Consider the following 17,469-nt stretch of genomic DNA (forward strand, 5'->3'; position numbering starts at 1 on the left):
TATTATGTAGTGATATGGAATTGTATAATACCAGCGGCTGGGGCCGAGTCTATGGTGCCAGCGTGCTATTTTTAGTTACATCTACCCGGCATTAGTGGATTCAATGTTTTACAATGTATAAGATTGGGACTGGAAGGGGCGCGGGAAGGAAATGGTGAGGAGAGTGTGTGGAAGGAGGAGGACGGAAAGGAGGAGAATAAACAGGGATTGACTGGTCCTTCCAGAAGGAAATTTTGAGCCTGTGCAAGACTTCTCATTTTGAGTCTGTTATAATTACTGTGTAAGTGTTTGGCAATAATCCAGCAAAAATCCTTTTCAGAGAAATGTTCCCAGATAGCACATTTGGGATTCACAATTTGAACATGAAAACATTCAACCTGAACCATGTCTTCCCTGAATTTACATCAAAGCTAAAGCGCCCTCACTTGTCCAGAAATGCTTGGTCAATATTTAATTAATGTTTGAAAAAATGCACCGTTCAGTTCATGTGAAAACTCAAAGTAGATGTCGAACAGTCTTCATACATGGGATAGTACAGAGATAAACAAAAAGCGATTCTAAGAAAAATTCATTTCCTGGTTCCTTTAACGATGGCGTTTGGAATACATTCTGCGCATGTATTTTAGAAGCTTGTGGAGAGAAGTAAAGCAGTCCCGGGGGGGGTTCAACTTCCCACCCCAGCGCTTATCCATTATTTCTTCTTACTTTCAGCAATGGCTGCAAACCTGAATGCTGATATAGGAAAGATCCAAATGATGAGGTTTCATGTTAATGGTGCCAGAAGCAAAAGAGAGATTCTTATCTCCCCAAATGGGTTTAAAATTTCTGGTAAAAAAGACTCAAAACACAAAATTACTGACCATCCCTGTGCACGTAATAGAGCCTGAAAGTAAAAGGTCACGCAGCAAGCTTCCGGAACCCTCGGTCCTCCTATGGGCATTTTACGTTTGGCCTTCCTATCACGTTCGATACTTATTGGAATAATACTTCCTGAGACACTAATGTTGGAATTTTACCTTTGTCTTCCTCAAGTAATATTTAGGAAAATTCACACGGAGATAAGTAAAAAAGAATTTTCTTAACTAGGTCTCCATGTTCATGCACGTTTGTTTTCACTGCCTGTGCTTACGTGAAAACGAGATTGTACTACGTTGCAAAGATTTATCTACTTGCAGTCGATGGGTTCCCGATTCCATTGAGTTGACATTACGCAGTTGTTGTCAGCAAAGGTTAGATAAAAGATTAGAATCTTTCGTAATTGTAATTTCGTAATTTTTTATTACTTATAAATTATAAGACTATGTAAAATATTTTGATCTGTAAATGTTCATGCACGTTCGAGACTGCCACATTGAAATGTTCGTCATGTATTTTAGACTTTCGGAAGTGATGGGTCAATGTTTGGAAGGATATTTCTCTTTTAGGTTATGTGATTTTCTATAAATTGATATACTAGCAAATATTTTCCAAAGCCCCTTTTCCGAGTTGGATTTTAAATCTTTGCGCGCCATCAGGGGTCAACTTTCGGGCTCTATTATCAGAAAAATGGTAATACTTGCACCCCATGGAATTCCTTGTCTAAATCAAATAATTATTACTGCCATTTTTTTCTGTTAAACTCTCATTTTCTTCTTGATGTATATTTTATATTTTCATGTTCAATGTGGATGTGAATTAAATGTCATGATGGTTCTAATGCTGACCTTTTCCATTCTTTGGACATTAAAAGCAAGGCAGACCAAGTTATGTCGGAAAAATAAGCAAGATTACATTATACGGGCGTACGTGCATCACGTACGCCACGGTGATGTGCGAGCACACGCTCTTCTGCCTGTGCTGCCTGTATTCTGTTCGTTTTACATGGAAGTGTGGTTGCGTTGCAGGCAGGCGGGCCAGGCCAAAGCACTCAGCACGCCCCAAACGTTCGTAGTAGGTCAGTTATTTTACGAAAATACAATTTTTTGTGGGATACAATTTTACTTTGCGAGATTGCCTGTGTTTTTATGGGGCGCCATCAGGGCCATTTTACAAAACGAATGCTCTAAGTCAAAAACAAAGCTCAAAGTTTAAAACCAAATAAAAGAAAAGGTGCATGAACAAAGGACATCAAGAAAGTGAAAAAGCTAAATTAAAAACGAATGACAGAAAAATGAAGCAGAGTTATAAATCCTGCTTTGCGAACAGCATTTGCGAAATAAAATGATGCAAACGTCAAACGATCAGAAAAAGAGGAAAAGATCAAAGGACAAAATTAAATGATAAAAGGACAGAAATGAACAATAAAAGCACAAAACCAAAGGATCCAAAGAAAACTAAACTAAACGATCAAAGGACAGAGTCGAACGATCAAATGACAAAAACTAAACGATCAAAGGACAAAACAAAGAGAGCCAAACGATAAAGCGACAAAAGGAAACAAACTAAGTAAATGTGAACGCTGAGAGCGGTAATTGCTGACGCTCTGACAGCGCCCATAAACCTGATCTCGAATCCAGTGTGTCAAAGAAGTCATATTTTGTTGTTGCAGGGCTGGGACCACGAGCTGCACTAACCATGATAATAAAAATCTCACCCAGCTCTATGCACTGACACTCGCATATCCTAGAGTAGGCATCGTTTTTACGGTTGTGCCACAGCCAGTGCTGCCAGTAATACCTATGTAACATTGGCTTAAATCTGTGCTGGAAATTGAGGGGATGCGGTGGGGAAAGGTGGGGTACACTATATACACTAAACAGGAAGCGATGCACACAATAAAGATGTACATGAATACCTGTAATGTGTATCAAATTCATGCAGAATCTAACCTTTTATGGGAATGGCAGTTTACGGCTTTAAAACTGGTTCCCCTTTAGTGACATTGTAAGCCCAAAATTAATCATTATTCATTGGTCCCTCACGTATCTTTGATCACACTTCCGTTTAATTCCATGGTAATTAAGATCCTAATGAAGTTCCTGGTTGTGGTCAATGTCGAAGTATTGCCCCCATTCCCCAAGACTCATAAGCCATAATTTTACAACCACAAGCCTGATGACCACAGTTTCTGTTATACCGCCCAGCCTGCATCCCCTCTATATAATCACCCCCAAAATGTTTCATGGTCAGTCTCCTCAGTCTCCACAGTCTCCACGGTCTCCACAGTCTGTCCATAGTCTGTCAATTAGTCTTCCCGTTAGTCTTCAACGATATTAGTCTGTGTTTTCCTCATGAAATATCGTCGACCAAGTATCATTAAGACTGTGTCAGTTCTCAACTTTTACTCAATTCTTTGTCAGGCCACGCTCATCAAACCTGTACTAGTATGCTACAAAATTTAAATCTTACAATATTGCAAACATAGTCGTATGGAAATCCCCAAAATCCGCTTTAAAGCAAAGGTGATCCACACCATTGGGTTTTGGTCACAATTTCACAGGATTGATTGATCACGGTGTGTAATATTCACTGCAACGTACATTCCACTCACTTGTTTTATGACTGAGTCTGCTTTGTGGAAAAAAAAACGAGAAAACGCAAATTCAAGGTCTTGTAGTTTGCTTTGTGCAATATCTATGACGTTTAGGGGTCTCGTAGTATAAGCGAACATCGCCCACGGGGTCAGGGTGGGAAACAAGCATGACAGATTCTCATTCCCAATGAAAAAGGGAGCAGTTTTCAATAGGTAGGAGTAATCAGTGAATTTACCTTCGAGTAATGCACCTCCTCGAAAATACAGCATTGCGAATTCATGGAAAAACTTCATTCAGGAACACAGTAGTCGACTCGTGTCTGTATAGGCCTATATGATAATGCACATGCAACGTCCACTTCCGGATATAAACGCTGAGGTGAAGCGAGGCGCGTTTGAAGCAGGAGGGACGTTATTTTGTGTGAAAGATATAAAGTAAAAAAATAAGTGCAAGTAAAAAAAATGAGCTCCACCTTTGGGCTAGTTGGCAGAAATGAGTGCCCTGAAGACGTCCACTGATGGAGCTGTTATGATATCAGCAGGAAGGGCATTCCAGAGTCGAACCGTTGTTGGCATGATGAATGAGAACTTGTACATTTAGATGTCCTTGGAGGAGTGAGTTGTGAGAGGCTGGTATTGTGCCGGGTGGTAGTTCGAAGTCTGGTATTTGTCATGGGTGTCAGGAAATGATGTTGCTTAATTGCAATGAGGTTATGCGAAATCTTGTATAGCATGATTTTGATGGTCGCTTCCCTCCTGGATTGAAGTGTAGCCCACTGCAGGTTTTTCAGCATTTCAGTCACACTTTCTGTTCTGAAATGAAATGAATAAATGAAATATTATGTACAAATCTAGCTGCTTTCTTCTGGGTGGCTTCAATCTGATTGATTGTAGTTTGTTGATGGGGATTCCAAACAGTAGAACAGTTTTCTAGATGTGGTCTAACCATCGTGGGTGACAGTGCTTCAAATTCCGCTTAATAAGACCGAGCATCCAGTTGGCCTTTTAGGTGATGTTTGATATGTGTTTCTTCTAGGACAGCTTGGATGTGAAGGTAAAACCGAGGTAAGGATTTTCATCAACTGGCATCAGTGCATCATCACCCAGGTGGTAGTCAAAGTTGGTGTTCTTTATGCGGTGGGAGATTTGCATCACGATCGTGTTTATAACGGCACTTTCATGTCAGTTCACACGTCGATGAAAGTCTAGAACACCCTTCAAAGTTGAGTCATTAATAATTATAATCAAAAAAGAATTATGTCTTAAAGCAAGGGAGAATTAACGTGTGGAAATCGTTATATTTGTTTTCCGGTGTTCTAATTCAACGGCGCCACCGCCGACGGCGGAGTGGCTCCGGCGGCGCGCACCTGGCCTGGTTTTGGAATTTGGCCGCGAGTATGACGGGTCGTCATGCATTGAGGATTACCTGATGCACTTCGAACGAGTCAACATGATCAACTGTTGGAATCAGGAGCAGAGGGCGGACTATCTAATGGTCGCACTGAAAGGCCCAGCGCTGGAAGTTGCATGTTCCTTGCAAAGGGAGTCCCAGTCGTCCTTCGACGAGTTTAGTCAGGGCCTTTGAGTGACGATTTGGGACTGAGAAACATCGCAATTGCCACTGCGCTGAACTGGCTTCACGGAGAAGGCGCGCAGGGGAGACTGAGGCCAAGTTGGGCCAAGCCATCAGAAAGTTGGTCGGCCGAGCCTACCCTGACAGCAGCTTCAAGTTTATGGAGGACTTTGCAATTGAACAGTTTAAGAATGCGCTGGACGACACTGACCTCAAACGAGCACCATTCCAAGGGAAGCTGTCCACGCTTGACGAAGCTGTGGAGATTGTTGCAGAGGCTGAAGCATGGTTCAAGACGGAGATGGATGGACGATCAAGGACAGTTATGTCCAACGCCAACGCGGTGAAATCTGCGGAGCCTGTGCAAACTGATGAGGTGACAACAATGGTGCGTGAACTTTAGGAAATACAGTGACGTGGGAAAGGAATAAAGAAGGCTGACGACTGGCAGCCAGGATGCAGGAAGTGCGGTAGCCTGGACCATTTTCGGGCCCGATGTCCCCGCCTAAAGAACGACCTGCAAGCGTTAAACAAGGTAAGGCTGGTCTCGTGGCGGAAGCCCAGCCATAGATATCCAGAGGTCCAGTGAGCCTAAAGTGAAGGCAGTTCCGCCGCCGATGAGAGTAACCTCCGCCGGCATGAGTAGCCTCGCCGCCGGTGCTGGCAGATCTGCCACCGGCATAGGTAGCCTCGCCTCTGGCACAGGCAGTTCCGCAGCCGAGGTGGACAGCCCCGAAGCAGGCGCGGATGACCCCGCCGCCTGAACGGGCGGCCCCACCTCCGGTGTTGACTGTCCCACCACCGCCTGGTGTTGCCATACGACCGACATCTTCTCATGAATCGGGACTGTATGTCAGAGGAGAGATTATGGACATGGCTGTGAGCATCCTGATCGACACTGGCGCAACGGAAAGCATCATCTCCTCCCAGTTGTTTCACAGGAAGAACCCTGCAGATCACAAATTTCGTCAGGATGATGGAAGTGAACTGCACATCGCTGGGCGAGTAAATCTGCCTACAAAGATAAGGGGCAGTCAAATCCTACATGGCATTTGGGTAGCTGACGAGAGTGATGATGCCATCCTGGGACTGGATTTCTTGCGGGAAAACAAATGCCAGCTACTCTGGGAGGAGGAGTGTCGCACCGTCGGTAACTTCAAGGGCCCTCTGCAGAAGTATCCACAGGTGCCTGCAGCCTGTCGGGTACGGATTACTGGAGTGCAAAGTTGCCAGCGATGGAGGTGAGCTGCCGACATAGGGTGTGTTGCAGAATAGAGAGACGTTCCTCGAGAACTGGGAGGTTCTTGTGTTCAATGCTCTCGTGCATACCCGGAACAACAGTGTTCCAGTGAGACTCTTAGACGTACTAATGCTCAGAGAGGGGACCTGGAGCCGGTGGATAGCATTGCAGTACTGGAACACACAGAACAAGAAAAACAAGAGGCAAGCGAAAGTGAAGAGCTGAGAGTACCTGAACACCTGTCTTCACTGCTTGAGTCCAGCTGCGTAGGGTTAACGGTTGATGAGCAAGCTGGACTTGCAGCTTTACTGAGACCGTTCAGTGACGTGCTCTCTACTGGGGATGGAAATATTGGTCGAACTAACCGGGCCCAGCACCGCATCGAGACCGGAAGAGCCCCACCCATTCGACAAAGACGGAGGAGACTACCTTTAACCAAACGGGAGGTGGTAGACAAAGAAATAACAAAATGCTTTTGCGGGGTGTCATTGAGCCATCGGAGAGCCCATGGAGTCCACTGCTTGTCCTGGTGAGGAAAAAGGACGGGTCTGTCCGAGTGTGCATCGACTACCGAAGGCTGAACGAGGTTACAGTGAAGGGCGCACATCCACTCCCGCTAATAGAGGACAACCTTTACTCAATGGCAGGGTCCCAATTCTTCTCTACCCTGGACCTTGCCTCAGGGTACTGGCAGGTAAAGGTAGTTGAGGAGGATAGGCCGAAGACTGCCTTTAGTACCGGACGAGGTGGGCTGTACCAGTTTATTACCATGCCTTTCGGGTTATGCAATGCGCCCTCCACTTTTGCACGCTTGATGGAGCGTATCCTTGCGGGGTGGCAATGGCAATTAGCTGTTTTGTACCTCGATTACGTCATCTTTTTTGGACGGTCGTTTGATAAATACATGCAAAAGCTATGCCTAGTTTTGCAGAGGCTTTGTGAAGCCATTCTGAAGTTGAAGTCCAAAAAAAGCTGGCTTCTCCAGCGAAAGGTAGAGTTCCTCGGTCATGTCGTCTCTCCAGTGGGGGTTGCTACCGACCCTGAAAAGGTTCGTGCTGTGTGAGACTAGCCCCAGCCGGCTGCTTTTGCTGATGTTCGAAGCTTTCTTGGACTGGTGTCATACTACAGGCAGTTTATTGAGGGCTTGGCTCAAACTGCTCGACCCTTGCACCAGATCACCAAGAAAAGTAGGCCATTCCGGTGGACCATGGAATGCCAGGAAGCATTTGAGGCGTTAAAGCATCGTCTCCTGTCGTCCCCTATCCTGGCCTATCCAATCCCAGGAAAGGAGTTCATCCTCGACACTGATGCCAGCGGGTCTGCAATTGATGCTATGCTGTCACAGGTGCAGGAAGATGGGGAACGTGTCCTTGCTTACGGAAGCAGAGCTTTGACCAAGCAGGAGAGGAATCATTGCCTGACGAGAAAGGAACTGCTGGCCACTGTGCACTTTGTAAAGAAGTACCATCATTATGTTTATGGGACCCACTTCAGGATTCGTACAGATCACCGGCCCCTGAAGTGGATGCTTGGTGTTCGACATCCCGAAGGACAGCTTGCCAGATGGCTGCAGAAGCTAAGCATCTATGACTTCGTCGTCGAGCATCAACGTAGACGTCGCGGAAATGCTGATGCATTGTCCAGGAAATGCTTCCCTAACTGTTTCCTCGATAGAGGAAATCAGCCCCGGCACTAAGGTAAACATTGAAGATTTGGGATAGCCCCAGATGAAGCACGTAGGGTGCAGCGTGGTGTAGACAACTTCCCGGCAGGCAAAGGACACCCCACCATTGGAGAAGGCAACTGGGTCCCCGGATCCGGTAGCTTCTCTACAGGTGACAACAGCCCAGCCCCTGGAGACAGTAGCCTCACTGCCGAAATCAACACTGAAGGCAGTGCATCAACCAGGGGGAGATGCAGAGCCAGGAGGTTCCAGGTGGCGTCCAGATGCCAATGCCACAGAGGTTAGTTATGAGCAGCTGGCCAGGTCACAGCGATGTGATGATGCCTTGAAGGAAGTGCTGCAGTGGGTGGTGCATGGTCGACGGCCGTCCTGGAAGAGTGTGGCATCCCTGAGCAAAGAAATCAATTTCTGGTGGGCTCGCTTTGAGCAGCTTTTGGTAGAGCAAAAAGCCCTGTGTATCCTGTGGGAGCCCAGTCAACCAGCTGAAAAGCCCCGACTGAGAATTTTGTTACCCTGGAAAATGCACCCTGCCATAATGAGGCATTTTCATGGCGAGAAAACCGGAGGACATCTCGGTGTTGCAAAAACATTTGCAGAACTGTGCAGAAGCAACTTGTACTGGTCTTCTATGCGTCAGTCGGCTCGCCGCTGGGTCCAGCGGTGCCTACAGTGTCAGAGACGGAAACTGTCCGCTAGGGCCAAGAGAGCGGAGTTGAAGCACTACCAGGGGGGTGCACCTTTGGAAAGAATAGCGGGGGACCCCTCCCTCCCACTGGTCGGGGTAAGTGGTACACCATCGTGGTGGGAGACTATTTCACAAAGTGGACTGAGTGTTATGCAGTTCCAGATCACACTCGTGGATGAGTTCGTCGCCATGTTCGGTGTTTCCCTGGAAGTCCACTCCGACCAAGGGAGGGAATTCAAATCTGAGGTCTACTTAGAAATGTGCCCAATCCTCGGCCTCAGAAAGACCCGCACCACTCCATACCACCCCAGGTCTAACGGAATGATTGAGCGTTTCAACCAGACGATCGAAGCGATGCTGAGCCTGTGGGTAAATAAATCACAGACTGAATGGGATGAGCATTTAGTCCTCCTTGCTATGGCGTACCAGTCGGTAGAGCATGACACCACAAAGGAGACACCCAACGCGATGATGTTGGGCCGCGAGGTGAGGATGCTGGTAGACCTACTGTTAGGTGCCACCCCAGAAGAGACGCATATTAACCCATGTGAGTATGCCCAAAATCTTCAAGAGAAGTTGAAGTTGGCCCACGAGGTTGCCAGGAAGGCCAGCAGTACACAAATGAGGGCCCAGAAGAAGCATTACGACAGGAATGTACTGCGGGTGGTCCACAACAAACGAGATGTGGTGTGGCTCCATTGCAAGGCAAGGAAGAGCAGAATTTTCCCGAAGCTGACCCTGAGCTGGACTGGTCCCTTTGTCGTACTGGAGAGACTGTCTGATGTGGTGTACAGGATTCGGAAAATCCCTCGTTCCAGTCCGCAAGTGGTTCACGCAGACAGGCTGAAGGTATGCGAAGGAGTTAGCGCAGAGGACTATGGATTCAAAGAGTTTGAACTGGCATCACCATCAAGACAGCCAGGCAGCCCCGCCGCCGGCAGCCTCGCCCCCGGTGTGGGCCATCCCTCCGCCGGAGCGGGTAGCCCCGTCCTCGGCGTGGGCGGCCCTGCCGCCAGTGGTGCGGGTAGCCCCGCCCCGGCTATGGGCGGCCCCTCCACTGGGGTACAGGGCGGCCCCTCCGCCGGAGCGTTCGGCCCCGCCGCCGGAGCGGGCAATCAAAAGCATGCGACTTGCTCAGATCCGAACAGAAGCACACCGCGAACGCGCCGAGGCAGAGCAGTTCGCAAGCCCCCGCGATACTTGCAGCAAGTCTACCTTGCCCTAACAGTTATAAGCCTGCAGAGGGCGCTATCGACCATCATCATTCACATATATATTGAGCTGGGAATGGGACAGGAACAGACAGTAATGGAACAACGTACAACTGCAGAGTCTGCGGACAATAGTACGCGTCGTCTTAATACAATAGACGCAGAAATGAGAAAGCAGCGCATTAAGGGCGGTCCTTTCGTTGTGGACAGTGCCCCCAGACTTACAGGCCGGCTGACTACCTGGCTCGACGCGCCAGATCCCCGAGGTGGCAGCCGGTGGGGGGCCAGTGGTCGAAGGATCAGCTGTGGGGGGCGTCACGGTTGCCGCACCAGCTGCAGTGAGGAGAATTTCTCCGACGAAAGGCAACTCGTCCGAAGCTTCAGAGGCCACTTCCCAGACAGAACCGGTGATAATGCATAATGACAGAGGAGTTCTCCACTTCTACCAGGGAAACCAGGACTGAACCAGACGTCACTCAAGTATATAGAGAAACTGAGGCCGTTGGATTCCGAGAACCGGGGGACATTTGGTAAAGGACAAGGCACCGTGGCGGCCTGGGAGAGGGACAGCAAACTAGGAGGCCCGTTAGACCCATCAAGCTGTAATGGACTTTTTGGGTTGTCCTCGGTGATTGGTGTGTTTTTGCTTAAATTAGGAACCAAATTGCGGCCTAATTGGACATTAACCAACATTCTCGTGGACACCCCAGTTGAGCTAAAATTGATGGACTCTTATTCAGACAACTTTCTAAGAGTGATTTGTATAGTTAACTGTAACTCGATTTCGTGTTTTCTCATCATGCTAATTAAACGATAATTAAATAACTTTTCAAAAAGATTTAATAAGAAGGAAAAGTGTTTATTGCCCCTTTTCAGCAGAATAGGCCATTTTTGGGAAGGGGCAGTGTAGTGGACAATTTGTTTTCCGTAGTTCCAAGTCAACGGCGCCACCGCCGGCGGCGGCGCGCACCTGGCCTGCGCACGCTCCGGAAATAGGTAGCTATAAATAGATCGCTTCAGTTGGCTTCTTTTGTACCCGGGTACGGGGGGATTCGATTGCAAATCCCCCAACTCAAAAAGTGGAGGGGGATATATCCCATCTGTGGGAATTTACGCCCATGTGCAACTGGTGATGACATATGGCATAACAGTAGAACTAGGCCCACGCCTACTGGCATCTCAACTAACGTTAGGCCTGGTGGTGGGCCTACCAGTAGGCCGAAGGGCCCACCGCCGCTGATTTTTGTTGGTGATATGTTACGCATCCACCACTAGCACTCTGTCGTGAGCGTTGAGTAAACGGTTCCCAGTCTCCTCGGTTATAATGCTTTCTACTGATAACTAAACTCTCTCAAATTAAAGCAGCAAGCTATGACTTCTTTGACACACTGGATTCGAGATCATATTTACGCGCGCAATCATCATCATCATAGCGCCAGCAATTGCCGCCCTCAACGTTCGCTTTTGCTTAGTTCGTTCCTTTTAAATTTATCTGTATCACTTTCTCGATGTCCTTTGTTTATGCACCTTTTCTATCGTTAGTTTTTAAACTTTGAGCCTGTTTGTTTTTTATTTAGAGCATTCGTTTTGTAAAATATTAACTATGACCCTGTGGTGCAACATAGTTTTTACTTCTTTTAAAATAATAGTTCTGGTTCGTTTTCTTTGGTCATAGATTTCTCTTTTGTTTTCATTTTTTCTTGTCCTTTTTCATTTGGGGCCAAACGATCTCCTTTTTCAAAATATACTGTGTGTGTGCGTGGGGGGGGCACTTTTAATGCTAATGAGATTCAATTCTCACTTGAATTAGCTAGTAGACTGCACTTAGAGTGCTCAGTCATTTCAAAACGACTGGATTCGGTTCGTTCGTGCCTTTTTCACCAGTTTCCGCCCAGGTGTATAATATACATAATATACATGTATACATTTCTCTGGCTTTTACATTTTATTTTATTTTCCACAAACTGTGTGTTATGGGTTGATTGTTAATTTCAATATCATCATTAACTTAAGTCTTATTCAAAATTGATTTTTCAAGATGTATTTTTGCCTTGGGGAGATGTTAATTTATATAACGGGTTTTGCCCTTACCCAACGTATATATTAATAATAAACACTTTGTGTTCAGTGCTTGCTTGAGAGCTAGCGAAAAAAGTCACAAGCCTACTCGGGCGGGACCCGAACCCACGACCTCCCGCCCACCAGCGCAGACGTCCCATCCACCCAACCACCGAGCCCACCGGGGTCGGCCGGCCGGCCCGTGTCAGGTGAAGCAGCGGGTACTGCGAACTGTGTTTATTATTAATATATACGTTGGGTGAGGGCAATACCCGTTATATAAATTAAAATTGATTTCATTGTCACTCTTAGTTTTAGTTATATGCTTATTTTGTTATTTTATTATTAGCTGTTGATTTGATTAGTCTTTGCTATTTTATCTAATTTGTATAGAATTCCTGTGTTGTTCAACTGCTGTTCAGTTTCTGTTTTATCTTTTTCCTTTCTGTTATAATCTGTTTTAAATTGTTTAAATTAAATTCATATTGCCCTTAAGAACAGCAGTTTTCAACTGACAAAGCTACCCTGTGGAAATAAAACAGAAATGCACTTATTCGAAACGGAAGATTCTGAGTTTCCAACGTAGCTAGCCTGTATCCTTTGATCTAAAAGAAAACGTGGCTTCACAATCACAGCCTGCCGTTTTAAACACAACTTCAACAATGCGGATACTTGTAAAGCCAAAAATATTCCAAGCCAGTCGTTTCGAAAACGCCGCTCCGCACCGCTGCGCCGCCATGGCCATATCGCCACGCGACCTACCGTGGTATACAATAGGGTTTGCCGCATAAGGGTGCACTGAACTAATTCAAGCTCCATTGAAAATAGTGTAAAATCAACCAAGTTTGGAGCCCCATGGCAGGCAACTGAAGTCCCTGAGGCCTCTCAAACAAAAATCAATGTGCTGTTTGGTCCTTCAGATTTCATTTGATTTTCAATTTTTAGTAGGTTAACCAATGAATTTTTTAATTATCCGCCCAAAACAAACTCACCCCCCAAAAAGTGAATGTTGCCAAGCCCTCCCAGCGGCCATTTTTCAAATGACATCCCTCACCTTCCTGGGGCTCTTCTGACTAATTTTCAATCCCATTTTTGTCTGCTTTGCCCCCAGATGGGTGCCCCTGAATCTACAGAGATGATCCTGGGCCATACTGACACAATTCCACCATTTCCTGGCCCAAACAGACCCCTCTTTTCGAAACAAACTCTGGGGGGTACTTTTTCTGCGCCTCGGCCCGGCGGAGAATTTTCCTTGAATTGGGACACTGCACCCATAAGCATACTCAAAGTACCTGTAGTCGTCGAGGGCAGAGGATCTTTAGTTGTGCGTGTGGGACACGTACTGCTAGTGCTACATGTATATGTACAAATTACGTTTGAAATTTGACATCCTGGCGGCCAGCGGTACTTTATGGTCGTGAGTAGTACTGCTACTAGTACTAGGTATGGGCCCCTATTGAACTTAAACTCAAAGGATACTCCCAGAACTGTGGGGTCCGACGTCTGCCCCGCTCCCATGCTCGCACGAACCATGGGTCCGATGTCCGCCCCGCGCTTATCCTACGAATCACGTTCGTGGGAACGGGGCTGATGTCGGACCTTACAGTTCTGGGGTTACTCAAAAGGGTTGATGTACTGTTATTGTTAATACGATATGATTATGAAAATAGAGATTTCCATATTCTATAGGCATTGGTGTTACTTACCTTTCGATTTTTTTTAATAAAATGACTGACGTTTTTACCTTGAGAATCTGTTGCTTATTTTCACGGCAGCTCCAACATGTCCAATTTAGGCTATTTTAAGGTAGTTTTGACAACATTTAAACGGTGGCACCTTTGTTTTTTGTTGTAATTTCACAAAATTGGCTGATTACATGGTTTAAGATTCACTGCAGCTTTCAATCCACTGACTTGTTTCATGTTTTGAGTCATCTGCTTTCAAGTGCTTTGTAAAAAATCTAGAAAAAATAAAATGGCATTTGCAACAGCTAAATCGTGGAGGAATAAAACAAAAAACATGGATCTTGTCATTTATCTTGCGTAAAAATCCATGAACTACCAGGCGTTCATAGTAAGTGAACAACACGCGCGGGGTCAGGGTGGAGAACAGGCGCCTGAGAGGTTCTCTTAAAAAAGAGCAGTTTTCGACGACCATGAGTAATTAGTAGATTTACCTTGGCCTCAGGGTAGTGCATCCACAGTGTAGCAGTGCAGATTCATGGAAAAAAAATCATTAAGTATGCAGCCGACTCCGATACAACTGTGCAACAAATACATGTGATGCACATGCATGCGCGATCATGCTCAATAACTTTCACGTCAGTTTACCCAGGAGTGAAAGTCTAAAAATTCCAATCTTAGTTGACTAACTAATGATTACGGGCAAAGAGGAAATGACCCTGAAATATAGGAGATTGAACATGTGGAAATTGTATTTTTTGAGAAAAATCCTCTCACTATACAGCTTAAAAATGGCCACAATTTTTGGATCATACGCTTGTTTTTTGGGGGGAGGGTGACTTTGAGCTTGCAATGTTTTTACTTAAGGAAAATCTTTTCCTCAAATAAAATTCAACTTCAAAATTGATTCACTATATTTTCTACTTTATAACTTACACTCAATTTCCTTTATAAGAACTTAATAACAACCTCGGTCAATCTGTAAATTATTTCTACCCAGAATGCTGTTGTTTTAGAAAAATAGACATTTTGTTCTCTTTTTTCGTGGTGATCGGTCGACCATTGCTAACTTTCATTTTACGTCGTACACCACATCAGTTAACAGGTGCCGATTTTCTTATGCGTAGTTTGTGTAGATGTTGTGGGAGTCTCCTTGAATGAATGGGTAAATAAGCAGCTAAAAACACACAGCCAGAAATTCACAAAATGCATTGTAAACTGAAACTAGCTAGCTCATCTGTCTGTTGGCTAACAGAACAGGAGGCTTTTTCGCATCAATCATGATTGAACATCAATCTACTGCACAAACCCAATGGCGTAAATCCGTGATTATGACAATTTGGATCCAAGGTTTGAACCCAATCAGGCATGTACTTCGGAAATAACATGCTTTAAATAAAATGTAAATTGACTCCACATCCGATGACGTCATCAGCACATCAGGCACAAATTCCTCTTAAGCACTCCCTTTGCAAAATATCTACAAGATTTGAACCGGATCGGACACGTACTTCACGAGATGTAGGGCCTTAAAGGTTGCACCTTTGATGTCACATGACTTGTCTCCTGATGACGTCATCATCACATCAGTTCAATATTTCTCTAAAGCACTTCCTTTTCAAGATATCTCCAAAAGTTGGACCTGATGAGACATCTACTACAAGGGATATAGGGCCCTAAAGAGTGCACCTTTAATGTCACGTGACTTATTCCCTGATGGCATCATCAGCACAGGATGTGTACATTAGTCTATAACACTTTCCTTTCCAGTTATCTGCCAAAATTCAACCAAACACATGTAGGACATGTCCTTTAGGATATGGGCTGAAATAAATATGTAAAAATCAATAATAAATCACTTGATGACGTCATCATGACGTCATTCTTCTAGACACATCTACACATAAGGGTCCTTCATTGATACAAGTTTGATGAAGATCCAAAGTTGTAAAAGCACTAAAGTTGTGTGTAGAAAAAACAGGCACAAATGAAATGGGATTTCGAGGAGCAGAAGAGGAAGGAAAAACGAGAGCTTATCTGTCTGTTTGCCAACAGAACACAGGGCTTTTTCGCATTGTTTTGCAATTTTGAACAATTTGTGTATACTGGAAAAGTAAAGGCAAAAAATTAGTCAGTGAATATAATTTAAAACGAATGTTCAACAGAGAATGTTTTATCAGTGTAACTTTGATTTATGTGATATAGTGATGATGTTCATGTGACTGATCATATGATGATGTCATCTGCAAATTGTGTGAGTTTTTGACTAAAACATTTGCATTTATAGATACAATAGATAAAAGGTTTCAGCCGAATCTGACATGTAGTTTAGAAGATATAGTGACTTAAATAATAAGGGAATAAAAGTGTGGCGGAGCGTGTATAAGATACACTCAAGGTTTCAAAGCGATTGGGACTCTGTTTAGGAAATATAATGCTTTAAAGAGCGCCCCTTCAATGTCACGTGCCTGTCACGTGATGACATTGTCAATACATCATGCCAGTTTTCATCTCAAACACATCCCTTTGTGGATACATGCAAGGTTTCAACCCGATCGGACACGTAGTTTAGTTAATGTAGCCGTTTCAAATCTGTGTACAAAAAGCTATGGGAAAAATAAAGATTGAAAATTTCAAAATAATTTACATGATGACTTCATCATGATGTCACTACTTTGGTAGAATATTTGCCTGATCATTCTGTGCTTGGTGTAGCTTTTACACCGATTCAAGTCTGCTAGCTGAAGATATTGCAACTTGAAATCTATGTACAAAGTCTATGGGGAAAATTAAAGATTTAAAAATGCATAACAAATCATATGATAATGTCATGATGACGTCAGTAATTTGGAAAATACTTTGCATGTGGGTCGTCATTGGGTGTAAGTTTAATAATGATTGAAGATTGCTAAGTGACCAAAACCTGCCTCAAAAACGTGTACAACGTGAATGGGCCGAAAAAAATATTGAAAAATAAAAAAAAAATCATTTGATGACGTCGTCATGATGTCATGCTTCTAGGCACATCTATGCATAAGGGTTCTTCATTGGTGTAAGTTTAATGACATTCAAAAGTTGTTTAGGCACTTAAGTGGTGGCCAGAAAAAATGTGCACAAATTAAATGGCCTTTTGGGGAGAAGAAGAAGAGGAAAAAGGAAAAAAAATCAGAACAAAATGAATGTCTTTTTCGCAAAGTGGCGAAAAAGCCCCCCCAAAAAAATCAGAACAAAAAGAATGCCTTTTTCGCAAATTTGCGGAAAAAGTAAAAAAAAAAAAATCAGAAAAAGAATTCCTTTTTTGCAAAGTTACAAAAAAGCCAATTAAGTAAGATATTGACGGATCATGGGTACATGTACAGTACATGCCTGTATGCATGGTGCATTGACTACAATGTATATTACAGGCAGATATTCCAGTCCATGCACACAGCCAATGCACAGAACACAAATGGGATTTTTGAGTTCGCAAATTTGTAAGGGTTTTTTTTTTCGTCAGTGCTTCAGCTGTGCGAAGAAGTACGTACACCAGTTATGCACTACATGCAGCTGACTTCAATGTATTAGCAATCGTTTAATGGACAATTCATGGTTAAATTTGTTATGGTTGATTTTTTACCAAATTTTGAAGAATAAAAGGAATTTTTATTATACATGTAACTTCTGGTCTGATGACATCGTCGCTCCCCCCCACACTTGTTAATTGGGTAAAGATCACCATCCACATCAATTTTCAGGCAATTCGGACAAACTTCTTAACCACAGACATCTATTTAAAATTCATTTTTAACCTGTCGCTAGAGAGCGCTCAACAATTACATGCCGTCATCAGAAGATGATTTGAAGAATACTATATGCCAACAGACTAACACCAGTGAAAACAACGTG

General features: G+C 44.4%; 1 protein-coding gene across 4 annotated transcripts in view; it reads left to right on the forward strand.

Annotated features, from left to right (window-relative positions):
- The first annotated feature begins 13,180 nt into the window (after positions 1–13,180).
- LOC110975732 (UDP-sugar transporter protein SLC35A5-like) overlaps positions 13,181–17,469 on the forward strand; it is a 71,267-nt gene continuing 66,978 nt past the window's right edge. For all 4 annotated transcript variants that reach the window (XR_015427665.1, XM_022228476.2, XM_022228478.2 and 1 more), the window contains exon 1: positions 13,181–13,345. Coding sequence is in view for 3 of the 4 variants with exons in the window: in XM_022228476.2 (XP_022084168.2) it covers positions 13,314–13,345 (32 nt within the window). In the remaining variant the exon portion in view is untranslated. The remainder of the gene's footprint in view (positions 13,346–17,469) is intronic.

This window comes from Acanthaster planci, linkage group LG14 (genome assembly GCF_054643075.1).
Source record: "Acanthaster planci isolate LZ-2023a linkage group LG14, COTS_SCS, whole genome shotgun sequence".
Lineage (NCBI taxonomy): Eukaryota > Metazoa > Echinodermata > Asteroidea > Valvatida > Acanthasteridae > Acanthaster > Acanthaster planci.